At 39.5% G+C, this 14445-nt stretch overlaps 1 protein-coding gene across 1 annotated transcript in view; it reads left to right on the forward strand.

The window, feature by feature from the left end:
* The window catches only part of AMOT (angiomotin), a 53946-nt gene that overhangs the window by 36063 nt on the left and 3438 nt on the right, over positions 1 to 14445 (forward strand). Inside the window, exons 7-12 of the mRNA XM_075184307.1 lie at positions 2032 to 2177; positions 6315 to 6464; positions 8644 to 8834; positions 12348 to 12470; positions 13211 to 13443; positions 13618 to 13842. Of these exons, the coding sequence (XP_075040408.1) occupies positions 2032 to 2177; positions 6315 to 6464; positions 8644 to 8834; positions 12348 to 12470; positions 13211 to 13443; positions 13618 to 13842 (1068 nt within the window). The remainder of the gene's footprint in view (positions 1 to 2031; positions 2178 to 6314; positions 6465 to 8643; positions 8835 to 12347; positions 12471 to 13210; positions 13444 to 13617; positions 13843 to 14445) is intronic.

The raw sequence follows: 14445 nt of genomic DNA on the forward strand, positions 1-14445 counted from the left end.
ATCACTTTGTTTTGTAGGTGGAGCAGAGAATGATTCTATTTTTTGGCACTTCACTTAAACACAAATATTCAGGGATTATTGTTGTGAACATCATGATCCATTCCTTGTGACATGACGACATTGGCTTAGTGAAACCCAGTCCGTCAAGAGCTTTCTCTCTCATTAGTTTATGTCCTGGAGTTACCACAGAATTCCACCCATTTCTCAAGCACACACCCAGATGTTTGCTATGTGTAGTTGGAGGGATGTTGATGATGTTGTTTATAATTACATTTAATTGAATGAGTCAAAGGAATGGCAGGCAGTATTTTCTCTGTAATGAACGTGGTGTCTAGATGGAGCACTGATCTCTATTTTCTTTAAATAAAGATATAATCTTTCATGTTTTACGTAAAGTATTGAGAGCTGTTATCCTGGTACTCGGTGACAGACTTTCAAACATTCTGACTAGAGGCGAATTTTGCTCATTCTTAAATACTAAAAAACACTACTGCTACAAACAAACTACAAGGCACTAGTATGCAGATTGTAGTACAAAACCCCTACAAGCCATTGGTGATTGTAATTGCATTTCTGCCTCTGACCCTAATGAAATTTTAAGGTGCTTTAAATAGTTATATTGCAAATTGTAAGCAGATATGTCAATTTTACCTCTGAATAAAATATTCTTAGTACAATAGACAAATCTACCTCTTTTATCTGTGACTCACAATATGAAACAAATAACTCCACTTGAAGCTGACAAGATTATTGCTGTAATCAAGACTTTGACAGCTAAGAGGTCATCTGGTCCTAATTGTTTCACCAAGTAATATCTACAGTGGCCTTTTAATTTCAAGGGATTTGCTCCTACTCCAAATATGCTTGGTACATATTGTGCTGATTCCAAAAAAAGGAAGGGACTCTCTAATATGTTTGAGCTATATACTAATTTCCTTGAACAACAATGATCTAAAGATCTTTACGTTTCTCTGTTGTCCATAAAGACCAAGTTAGATGTATACTTAGTAGAGCGGCACCAGGTGATGTTTGCCGCACTATTGCATTGATTGATCATGTACAGAGCTATCAATACTATTTTGCAGTCTCTTGGAGCCCAAAAGGCCTTTGATAAGGGGGACTGGAATTCTCTTTTCTAAGTTGTATACCAATATAGTTTTCCTTTTATGATTAATTTAAGTAAGTTGGTCATTATATTACTTACCTTCTGCCAAAATAGCCACATTAGGTCTTTTTAACAGAATTATTTTTATTGAGGTATTTAAATGGTAAGGGAAAATGATACAAGAAGAAGGAAGAGAATGGGGAGGGGTACATAGTGGGGAGCAGACAAAACAAAAGATACATACAATCAAAATATGAAGTAGCATTAGTGCATGAGGGTTAATATACAAGGCATTCTCTAGGTAGGTAAATAAGCTAGAACCAAACTATTACATGTCCTATGGGGGATCCTGGAGAGGCTGTTCAAGAGGGTCAAAAGTGGCAGTGGTTGACTTTTGTGACATGGTTGTAAGATCAGTGGAGGGACTCAATAAGGCTGTCCTCATTCTTCTCTCCTATTTACTCTTTCTGTAGAGCTTCTCACGACACATATACATGTGTGCCCAGACATTTAAATTTGCCGATCAAGCAGCGCAACATGGCTTTACCGAGGGGCAAAATTGCATCTTTTAGTTTGATTTACTCGTAACTCTAAATGAGATTCTATTGTAAACCATTTCCTGATGTATGTCTATACTTTGTTTTTTTTTTAATGCCTAAGGTAAGTAAAACTTTAAAATATAAAAAACTAATTAATGCTATCGTACTTCAGCAAACGGAGCTGTTTCAACGGTATGTCAGCTATACAATATCAAACGATTCATTGTTTTAGGAGGTAGAGTGCTCTGCTGTGAATGGGGACAACGTCTCACATCTACAGTGTGACTCAACTTGGTCTGTTTGTTATAGTGGTTGGAAATATGTAACATTTTTAAATTGTTCTTATATCACAATTTTGAAACAAACACCTTAATTGTATCTTTGTAGACAAAGAAATTCAGAGAGAGAAAGAGAAGCTGGAAATGGAACTGTCCTCTTTACGTTCCATGAATGAGGACCAAAGAAGGCATATTGAGATCCGGGACCAGGCCCTAAACAACGCACAGGCCAAGGTGGTGAAGCTGGAAGAAGAAGTAAGTGTGGGCCAAGTTTAATTAATAGAGATGTGTCCATTTTGGCTGATAATTCAATTGATATTTTTATTTGATATTAAATAAGTTAAGCCTAACATTCGTTATTGAATCCTCGGGTTCGTATGACCAGCAAATTATAATGGTGTGATCCTATCAGGTCAGCTAGGAGCTAGTATGTGTTACCACTTTTCACATGTGAGGACCAAGCAAGTTTCATTGTACTAATCACCCAAGTTCTGTTAAATTTTGACAATATGGTGACTTTACTGAGAGAGCCAGCCACTAAAGTCTGCTCAGAGCCCGTTCTGTATGATTCTGCTTTATTTATATCATCTCAATAAAGCTGTTAAGTGTTGGTTACTGATGCATAAGTCAATGAAAAACCTGCATCTTCTCACCCTACACATTCCTGGACAGTTTTACCACTCATGCTTCTTTAAGTGGCACAACATTCCCCAAACTGTCAGGCTCCTGTCTTCTAATGATGCACAAGCTGAATGCCAGATTTAATTTTAACCGCTTCAGTAGCCGTAAAATGCAGCGAAACAACTTAGGTTCTGTCTGGTTGAAAATGAGGCTGGACGCACTTCACACTTACTAAGCTGGAGTCTGGGTAGTGTCTGGGAGAGAGGAATTCTTGGTAAATGGAAATGGAACCATTTTTTATTTTCTTGCTGTACTGTCTGGAAAACATCAGTCACTTTGTAACATTCCATAGAGGGAGGCCGGTTACTGATCAGGATCGGGGAGACCTGAGAGGCAGTCCACAATGCTGCATACCTTCTGTGTCTCTCCTCTTCTATCTTAAACATCTGTGCTGGCTGGCTATTTATGAAAACATTTCATGTTTCAGGCTTAACCTCCCACAAGAAACAATCAGCACTGCATTTTTCAACATCTCATTCTATTTTCAAAGTTTTGCATTTATTTCTAAATGAAAATTGGTGCCATTTTATCCAAATTCTCATATTTGTATATATATATTTTTTTTATATATAACAAACAATTTTAGTGAAAATGGCAAATATTTACCTGGCTGTAACTATTAGTCTTCATCAGTTATGAAAGAAAAGCAAATGTTTGATTTATAAAAGTATAAGATAATTTAATAATTGCCAAGATATTAAGCAGAATCTAATTTAAGTAGAACATGGTATAATTCATTCATATATAATAACCTAGGGCCTGATTTATTAAGGAAAGTACTCATTTTTTTTTACTTAATTTTTCTCCTGGACAAAACCATGTTACAATGCAAGGGGTGCATATTAGTTTATTATTTTGCACATAAGGAAAATACTGTCTTTTTTTCGTAGATCGACCTTAAATTTCAGTGTACAAATAAGCTATCAAGTATTTGTGTGCTACATGACAAAACAGATAGTTTCCTTATGTGCAAAATAATAAGCTAATTTGCACCCCTTGCATTGCAAAATGGTTTTGTCCAGAAAATTTAAGTAAGAAAACTTACTCATTTTCTTGCTTAACTTTCCTTAATGAATCAGGCCCCTGGGGGTAAATGTATGAACCTCCGGATTCTTCAACTCCGGCGAGTTCAGCGCCTTCAGCGCTTAAATTTAAAGCGGCGCTGCCTTGTAAAGGGAAGTCTCCCTTTACAAGGCAGCGCCGCTTTAAATTTAAGCGCTGAAGACGCTGAATTTGCCGGAGTTGAAGAATCCGGAGGTTCATACATTTACCCCCTAGTGTTTGTCTTAATACAACAAATAGACCCAAGTACACACTGATAATGACATATATTATTCCATGCCATATCGGGTTTTTTTTATTATGAAATAATAATGTTTATATCTTGGCACATCTTCAGATATGACTACAAGAAGGGGTTATGTTGCCACACTACTAGAGGCTTGGCACAATGTACATTGTGAATAGTGATAACGGCTAACACTTTTTTTTTTTTTTTTACAAAGCTTTATTAATTTTTCAATAAAACACAATAGTGTTAAGAGGAAAATGGGAGAGAGAAATTGGAGAGTAAAAGACAGTGTCCTAGGAGACATGTAACAGAAGCCAACTCATACATACAATATAACTTCAGTTTTCCTCCAACTCAACCCTGTTACTCAAGAAGCTGAGCGGAGTTAATATATAACACATGCTGATTGCACAGAGCTGCAGCTTTTTCCATGCAGCCCGTTTGTTAGACACTAAAACTAGCAGTGTTTGGATTTGTTTTTTTCCTGGGTTGTCAACACTAGTAGTGCAGAAGTGCCAGGGTGGTTAGTTCTCCCACAGTGCAGGGTGACATGGAGGTCCTGTAGTTCTGCTTGTTGGGAGCAGGAGGATGGTAGAAACAAAATCACTTTATAATGGAATTATCCTTAAAACAAATCCTTGTAAAAGAGATAAATGAGAAACATTCAGCACTAAAACAGTAAGTGCATCTTTGGACATGGAAGGGTCAATTAAAATTGTTCCTCACTCTCTACAGCATAACTTCACTACAACTCGACCCTTTTACTATAAAAGCTGAGCATTGCTGGGGTTGAGGCACTTGGAGCGTTTAGTGGCATATTCTTGGCCATCTCTTGTGTTTTGCTCTGCCTGATGACAATTATGACTCAGTGATGGACTGGCATTGCTGGCCAACCTTATACCATAAGAGGTATCTTCAGCGGCCAGTATAAACACAGGGGATTCCTCTCATAGCTCTGTCAAGTGCAATCTAAAAGAGACTTTGCTTGGCAAGGACTTGGGATATACTGGATTCTTTGCATACTAGAAGCGTACCATAAAAGGCACGGGAATATCATGTCAGAACATAACTGCCAATTTCCCGTGTTGCTCTCTCCCTTCAGCTTTTTCACTGTCACAGGGCTCAGTGTTTGAAAACCTAATTGCTTTAAAATATTTTGCACAGTTAACACTTTAATCTAATAATCCTGACTGTGCTTAGCTAGAACTGATTCCTTTGTCTGTGTTAAAAAAAGGCCCTTTAACTAACTCCTTCAAAAATGAATTTGAAATACTATATCGGTACCACGGCCGGTAAACTTATAGTTCAGGAGATCGGTAAACGCTGCTTGTTCCTCGCTGACATTTGTCCGAAGGTGTAAACAGCCCTCTGTTACTTTCCAATACTTGCTGCTTATAGAGTTGCAGCTCCGTCCATTCATCCCCATTGTTAGAAAATGTAAAGCTTTGCTGTATTGTATTTTCCTGGGTTGTCAACACTGGAAGAAGCCGGAGCCAGAATGGGTCATTTCTAGCAGGGTGACATGGAGCCCCTCACAGCTCTGCTTGTGGACTTATCCTGCCACCATATATCTCTTTCCTTGTAACAGAAAGGAGTCCAAATATAAATGTTGGCATTAAGCACTATATAAAATGATCTTTGCACTGCTGCTACCAGTGGGCATGGAGGGGTTAATGGTATTCTCATCTCTCTGAAATGTGACCAAACTGGTATAACGCTGCCCTGCCTCCCATACACACACACACACGCATGGACAGGTTTCCTAAATGATGGGCTCATTCACCTGCTGTGCCAGTAATATCATAGGTGAATGAGGCCATTATTTCGGATGCTATATTGCTATCAATGCTATATTGCTATAGAGGTGCTACATATAGCACCTCTATAGCATTCTAAATCTCATTAAGAAAACCATGTGAGACCTTTCTATATATTTATTTATTTACAGTCCTTTTAAGAAAAAGTCCTGAAAATAAATGGTCCATAAAATACAACGTATGGAATTGCACAAAATGAGAGGCAGCTTGGAGCAATGTAGAAGGCAGTACGGCTCTCTATAACCATAGCGGAGACAGCAGGGGGCAGCACTGTGCGCTATAGGTGAAGTCCCCCTATCAGTCACATAGAAGTATGAAAGCTGTGGTACTTGTCAGGGAAAACACTTAATACATTATGTAAGTGGGTGACTTTACCTCCTTTACCAAGCCGAATCCTTGCCTGTTATTCTTACTATGTAGTGCTTTCCTGCATTCCTGGTGAGTGTTGCTGTCATTGTGTTTTATGTGGCTGTGGAATATAGGAGCAAACGCTGTAATCTGATGTAAAAGTGCTATAAATGTATTAGGCTTTCACACTACATAATGCCGGGCAGTGGAGGGAACGGCTGCATCTTACTCCTCGCTTTGGTTTTCCTCCTCTAGTTGAAGAAGAAGCAGGTATATGTGGACAAAGTGGAGAAGATGCAGCAGGCGTTGGCCCAGCTCCAGGCTGCGTGCGAGAAGCGCGAACAACTGGAACACAGACTACGGACCAGATTGGAAAGAGAACTGGAATCTCTACGCATGCAGCAGGTATGACCGATATTCTGTTTTATGTCCTCTAAGCCAGCGTATGGAAGTTTCACCTCCTTTTATTAATGCAAACTGACATAAGCATGATATTCTATGTACAGACTGTTTTGTCTTCTAAAAGTGTGTCCTTTTCATGTTCTCAAGTCAATGTGGATTTTTATTAATTATAAGTAAAAATATTTTTTTTATTTTTTTTTATCAAAGAATCAATTGACCATACAGATATTGTGGATGACATGTATGAAGCTGGTCTGCTATTTAATTTATTTGCAGACCTGGCTCCTCCTTCTACCTGAATATAGGCTAAAAAATTTCTGTCCCCTAGCTCCCATAGAACAAATGGCAGATCAGAGTGATGCCATTGGGATGATCAGCATCCCAAACACCCCCCACTCCACAGAAAAGACGAACAGGTTAAACACCTTTCCTATGCCAGGCCAGACCAAGGGAAAGGCACAAGGAGGGGACATATCACAAGACGTTGCGGATTGGTTTCATACATGCGCTGAGAGCATTCGTTATTTTGCATTGTTGCCTCACGCTCCAGTTTTTATAAATGTCCCTCTTTGTGTTACTTTTTATCAGTATACTTACACACGCATTAAATATACATCGGCCTCCATACAACAGTCCGACAGACGCCCCAGAAATAACCAGTGTAAATTTAGCTCTTTCTTTGGCTCACCCAAAGTGCTGTGTGTGCACATTACTCCAAGAGCATTTGCACAGTCAGGTCATTACAAACCCCCAGCCTTCCAAGAGTCCTGAAAAAAAGCTAGAAGAGGTGAACTGTGGTCAGCAGCTCCTGCAGAGAGCCAGCAAAACAATCGCCTTGTTTGTGTGTTGTGTCCAGAATGAAAACTTAATCAAGTTCCCCCCAAGCTGCTTCTTCAGGGACCAGTCTTGTCCGTGGAGCACACTGTATATTGTGTGGTGCTCACATGTGGAGAGGAATTTTAACGAACTGAGCCTCTTCTCTATATCAATGCCTCATTGTTCTGCTCTCTAATACTTTATACTGTTAACCTTTGCTGCATCCTGCTGGACCATATATTTTAATTAACATTCAGTGAAATGGCTTTCCTAAGCATTTTACAATTGTACATAAGAGCAGTGATCTGTTAATATTATTGTAATATTTAGTTAGTATGTTGTACTAAATGGCTTTATATGCAGTACAGAGTGCAGAAATTCCCAGATAAGTCAGCCTTGTTTTTGGGTAGAAAGTAGAGCACAAAAGAACAAGGGCTGCATGGAAGATTGTTTTGTAGCTGTATAAAATAATAGAGAGAACATGGCTAAGGGATTGTTCACACAGCTGAATCTGTCCCATAGGCACACGGAATCCTCATTGACCATGCAGGTATCCATAGGGATCATAGATTCCTATAACCACTGAATGAAAATCCCACTGATTCCAAATGAATGCATGTAAAAAAGAAAGTTACTGAAAATACAGCACGAGGCACCAGAGTATGTGGTGTGTGAACAAGTCCTAAGCCTGCAATGTTTGTGTACTCCTTAAGCACAGCATCACCGGTATATGTGTGCTGCCTTGGGAATGAATATATATATGTATATGTGTATATATGTGTATATGTGTGTGTGTGTATATATTTATAATATATAATGCTTTATATAGCATAGCTGATCTGGAAAAGCATTACACTCATGTCAAGCTGAGGCAAAGGTGAAAGTACAAAGGATTGGACCCCATAGCGAAAGTTTAAGAAAAGTCACATGGGTTCAATCTCATGCGGAATAACACTCGCCAAGCTCTGCACACACATCCAACAATGCAGCAGTCCAGTCTGATCGGGGCCTGTACTATTTATATGCTCGTTACCAGCCGATGTAATACATTCATATGTATCTAGGCATAGAAAACTCTTGGAAGCACATATGTAATAACGGTGCTGCATGTACTGCTAGTTATACTCTTGAGGTAATATGAATTGAGTAAAATGTACATTTCTCTGTCACCATGCACTTAACTGCTGACAAGGTTAGATAGGACCATTCCAGTACACCTGCTTCTACCAGAATTTCACTTAGAGATTTGGCTCTTTGGTTCCCCTTAAACAGACTACAATTTTTTATGTTTTGTGTCTCATATAAAATGGCACAAATTGCTAATGGTACAAGATAACTTACATATACTCATCCGCCCATGTCACAGCGCCAGGGGAACTCTCAATCCACCAACGTTTCAGAATATAACGCTGCGACCCTCATGGAGCTACTCCGAGAGAAAGAGGAGCGAGTCCTTGCCCTCGAGGCAGACATGACCAAGTGGGAACAGAAGTACTTGGAGGAAAGCGTCATGAGACAGTTTGCGTTGGATGCTGCCGCTACTGTGGCTGCTCAGAGGTGACTATATGTGTTATGATGTACTAAAACTGTTATTAAACCACTATTATTATTATGCTCTGGACAATTAAATATGTTTAATGAAAAGGATACTTCGTTTTTACATGATTGCTTTGTTATTATGTTCCTCCTCTGTGTTAGTCTGCAGTAAGTATTACTGCTGTTGTAGAAGAGGTACGGTCTGAGATTATACATGCCCTCCGCAACATAGTACAGTGGAGGACCATCGGAAGAAGAACGCACTAATCATATTAGCAATACTGAGCATGTTTTCCTAATGAATCGATCTATCAATATATATATATATATATATATATATATATATATATATATATATATATGTATGCATGTGTGTGTGTGTATATATATATATATATATATATATATATATATATATATATATATAAACAAAAACAGACATAGGTCCTCTGCACTCACCATGTACAGACTGGGGTGCAAGAGGGGGTTGCCCACATTGTATAGACAAGAAAACTGGGATACTCTGCACTCTCCAAACACATAATCAATGCTATATCAAGTACTGTTCTATATTAAAAACAGGGAATGTTAGTTCCACATATTGCAATATATGTTTAAGCTGACCAACTCACGCCAAAGTCTTCCCATTCTGGTCAGTCCTAACATGATAAAATGCTATGCTATTTTATCTGGGCTTAAGGCTTACCTGCACACAGCTTTTAAAGGCAAGTCTTTCCCTAGCACTAGCAGCCATGGGAGACCTGGGACTCACCTGACACAAGTTGGAATTAATTAATGTAAAGAATGGGGTGCAAGAGTCATGGGACTTACATTGTATAAACAAAAACAGACATAGGTCCTCTGCACTCACCATGTACAGACTGGGGTGCAAGAGGGGGTTGCCCACATTGTATAGACAAGAAAACAGGGATACTCTGCACTCTCCAAACACATAATCAATGCTATATCAAGTACTGTTCTATATTAAAAACAGGGAATGTAAGTTCCACATATTGCAATATATGTTTAAGCTGACCATCCTATTGCAATATGTGGAACTAACATGGGGTACGGCATAATGATTCTGATTATTCCGACAACACTTACCCTGATGTCTTGACACCGAAGGGCTCCTTTCCTTGTCCTGGAGCATGGTAGGGAAGGAGCCCTTCGGTGTCAAGACGTCGGGGTAGTCAGCATCGATATGCTGACTACCACCGACCCTGTGTCATAACCTAAGGAAATGGAACCTAATAACTGTTAAGTGATATGCGTATATAGCTAATATACAGATGAAAGTGGGAAAGACAGAACAATGCTCATACTTTCTTTTGGCTAATTTTACATAAGCTCGGTGCGGACTACTGGTGGTCAACCCTGGTGGGGTTAAAGATCTCACACCAGCAGGTGCTATAATTCAGCCCACAGTTCCCAGGCTGTGCTGATGTAGGGAAAAACCGGCCAATATGGGTGTGCAGCATGCAGTGCATTCTCCCCTTATCTTATCTCTGCTGCTGTGCTCTTCTCAGGCCTGTGTGTTGGAATTTACTAGTTATTTCAGGGACATGGCTGTTTGAAGAGCTAAAAGTTGTAAAACTGCATATCTGGTTACTGAGACAGCTAGTGTAAGCACATTGTTTAACTACTTATGCTCCAGAGATGTGGGCATTGCATTCTGCAAAATGTCTGTCCAGTTAACACTCAGAGCATTTAGTGTGTAATATATCTGTCTCCATATGTCAGTCAGTGGGTTTTGCTCTGTTGCTTTGTTAACACAGCTGAATGACAGTGTCAAAGGACAGTAGTTATTACCCGTTACTGCTCTTCACCTGATTGATGTGACAGTAGTTAATGGGGGCTGCAAGTTTGCCATGATCGCTGAGGCAGAACTAACGCCCTTGCAGGTTGTGCGCTTACTATGGTGCTTGGAGGTGAGGGGGGCCTGGCTATCCTGAGACACATGTATAATGAAGCCCCGTGCCCTGTCTTATGCTTTAAAGAGCAGATGAGGGCCTCATGAGGTGGGCTGAGACCATTGGGCTCTCCCCCTCATTTGTTTGTGGGACTAGTGAAGCCGTGTTCTGCCACTGAACAAGTATCCTGGAACTTTCAGCCTGCTCCTTGTGTACTAGGTCTAAGATACACTCTGGAGTCCTAGATCACCCTCTACATTGAAGGTTAAGTCCAGAGCCCCAAACAACTCTCAAGTCATGACTCTAAAGTGTTTACCCATGAATATTAACACCTAGTTGAAAGCCATAGGTTTTTGTAACCTTTTCTTGGTTTACACATATCTGCGGTATATTATGTATTTATAAAGCACCTGCACATTCCATAGAGCAGTCCAATATTGGGAGGGTTCAGGAATAACAAATTACAAAACAATAACATATAGCGATACGAGTGTATAAAAGCCCCTAACCAAATAAGTTTACGGATAAGGGAACAGGTGAGACACAAGGTGGACAGTCCCTGAAGAGGAGATGTTTGGAAGGTAAAATTAGAAACCAGCAGAAGTTCCCCAGGGGTAGCGAAAATTTCTCCACAGAACAGGAACAGAACTAATAAGAGAAAAAACATGTAGGAAAGCGCAAGAGATTTTAAGTTCTGAGAAAGTTAAACAGGGAACTGTAGGAAAAACAGAGGTTCATGATAAAAACTGATAATAAATAATCCAAAGTTGAATGGGTTTTTGGTAAACTCCATGAGGATCTAAATGTGTAGAATCAATGCTCTGCTGTGGATTTCCTGTGTTGTTCCAGGTGGTTTGTTGCTGCTCAGTGTGTTTCACTTCTCTGGAAATCTCTAAAACCCTGCTTGTCCTTGGTTGTTGGTTATCATTATACTGTGTATAAACCACAATGCTGGTTTCTCTGTTATTATATTACACGATGGGTTAGAGTCCATTATGGTGACGTGCCGCCAGGCATCACTGCGATGTCCGGCTGAGCACATTTTTTCCACGCACCTCTCGAGCTTTGTGTTTTTAAATATTTTCATTTTCAAAGACTATTTCAATAATTTAGGTAGATTTTTTTAGTTGTTATTAATCAACAGTTCTAGAAATTCCAGCAAATTTTCAAATTCTTCTATGGATTTGACAAACTGATTTGAGAAACGATATGTGTCCGTTTGATGCACCTCTAGTGGGGAGATCAGGAGTCATAGCCAGCTATCACATGTTGAGATCTATGTAATTAATCTATCATTGAAAGCACATTTCTATTTAAACGGGTATAGCTAAGCAACCGTTAGAGATGTTAACACTAACAGTTATGTTCTTTTCCTGTATTTTATTGATATTCCTTTTAAGGTTAGGATAAGATGGGCAAAAGGAACCAAAAAGCCTTATACTTTAAATAAATGACATAGTTAGCTGTTGTATGTGTGGTAGGGATTATAGATTGTAAGCTCCATTGAGGCAGGGACTAATGTGAATGATTAAATACTCACTGTAAAGGGCTGTGTAATATGTACATGTTATATAAATAACTCATAATGATGATAATAATAATATACTTTGCTTATTTTCAGAGACACCACCTCAATAAGCCATTCACCTTGTTCAAGTTTTGATACTACCTTAGAAGCCCGAATCCAGAAGGAAGAAGAAGAGATACTTATGGCCAATAGAAGATGTGTAGACATGGAGGGGAGGTAAGAAGAAACTTAAATATAATTCATTGATGTTCACATTGAATATATTTTGACCATATGGTCATTGCAGAAAACCGTGAAGTTGCTATTGAATAGGCTCATGGATCGCATGTCATGTGCACCTCAGTGTGACTTTGGTATCGGTTCAAGGAACGTCTTGAACAAACTGAACTTCTTAAATCCAGTATCTTTGAGCCTTACGCAGTAATGGTTTAGAGCCAGTATAGATCCCTTTTGAAGCTGTATTTTTCATTGGTACTATCCAGTGGTGAAGCTTGCATTCACCGGGCACCATAGGAAATATTGGGTAGGAGAGGGCGGTAGCATTGTGTATTTACTTACCTTGCTTTCCCACTTGTGAGCATATATGGGGGCCTCCAAGGCAGAAGGCTACCCATCACTAGTCCCCTCTCACTGCTGGGTACAGTCACATGACCTGCTCTGGCGGTAGTAACCATGGCGCTGTCCTAAATAACAATGAAGGAGGATACAAGATTTGTAATTCATAGCAATAGAAGACACCTGTAAGCCTTCTACTCAGGATTACAGTAATGAAGGTTTTGTAGGATGTTATAAAAGTTAGTTGCTATGTTTTAGAAATAAACCACCACTGAAACAGTTTTGTTATAACATTGTTTGTATGGTATCAGTTGTAACATTTAAATGAATTGTTGAAACTAGTCTCCTTTTACTAAATGTAATATGCAAAAGCTGAAATCTATATCTTATCACAATCCCAGAATAAAGACTCTTCATGCTCAGATCATTGAGAAGGATGCCATGATTAAAGTGCTTCAGCAACGTTCTCGGAAAGACCCCAACAAGTCGGACCAACCATCTTCCATGCGCCCGTCAAAGTCGCTCATGTCTATCTCCAATGTCAGCTCTGGGCTGCACTCTCACTCCACTGCACTGAGCAGCACGCCGATCTTGGAGGAGAAGCGAGAGGACAAAAGCTGGAAAGGCAGCTTAGGTAGGTTATGATGCCAGCATCTTCCACAGTCACATAAGCAGAGCCAGAAAGATAAGTTATACTTACAGCATAAATCTTCACAAAATGGTCATGTTTTGTTACAGAGCACAGTAAGCAATAACCTCTGCGTATTAGTATTTATTTTAAAGCAGTATGTCTTGATTTAAAACCTAGGAGTCCTCTTAGGAACAGAATATCGCTCTGAGTCTATCTCATCCACTCCATCACCTGTACTTCCATCCACACCCCAACTCTCTGGACATTCAAAGACTGGTAGCAAAGACTGCTGCACACAAACTGATAGAGGCAGTGAACAGAACAAATCTCCTTCAGTGAGCGCATCTCCAGGACCGGGGAGGCTGGCCACTCCGAGCCCCATGTACAACTCTGAGAGAACAGGTAAATCCGAGCCCCATAGGCTGTTAATTATGGCTGTATAGTGATATCATATTATAACACCATTACAGCTGTCAGGCTACAAATACTACACACCAACGTGCAAACTTCTGAAAATATTATGTTGAATTGACAATGGAAGAGCCCGTGTCTTTAAAGGGCTACTAAATCTGAGATACAACATCATCATATGTGAATACATCCTCTCTCATTCACAATTACATATATATATTCAGTAAACATACATGCAGGATTTTTCAAAAAAACAGCTCTTCCCACTCACTTGTCAATAAAACATGTTCACATATATTTGAATGGGACTAGCCTTTTCATAGACTCCGGTTTAGAAGTCCTTTACATATCTCTTGTACAGCGTTTGCCATTTGTTGTGAAGGCATCTACATTTTATAGAGTGAACTACTATAGAACATCCGTAGTGAGTCCTCTGTCTGCAGCCAACGCCCTTGATTGTTGAAAAGAGGAGTGAGAAAATCTATTTACTCTAAACAGTTCAAACTCAATGACATTGAGCCGGCCAGCAGTAGATTGAGGACTCTAGTGCAGTACAGTGATGTGGCCTGTATGGGGCCCCAGCAATGGCCTTTG

The sequence above is a fragment of the Mixophyes fleayi genome, chromosome 9, assembly GCF_038048845.1.
Source record: "Mixophyes fleayi isolate aMixFle1 chromosome 9, aMixFle1.hap1, whole genome shotgun sequence".
In the NCBI taxonomy this organism is placed as follows: Eukaryota; Metazoa; Chordata; class Amphibia; order Anura; family Limnodynastidae; genus Mixophyes; species Mixophyes fleayi.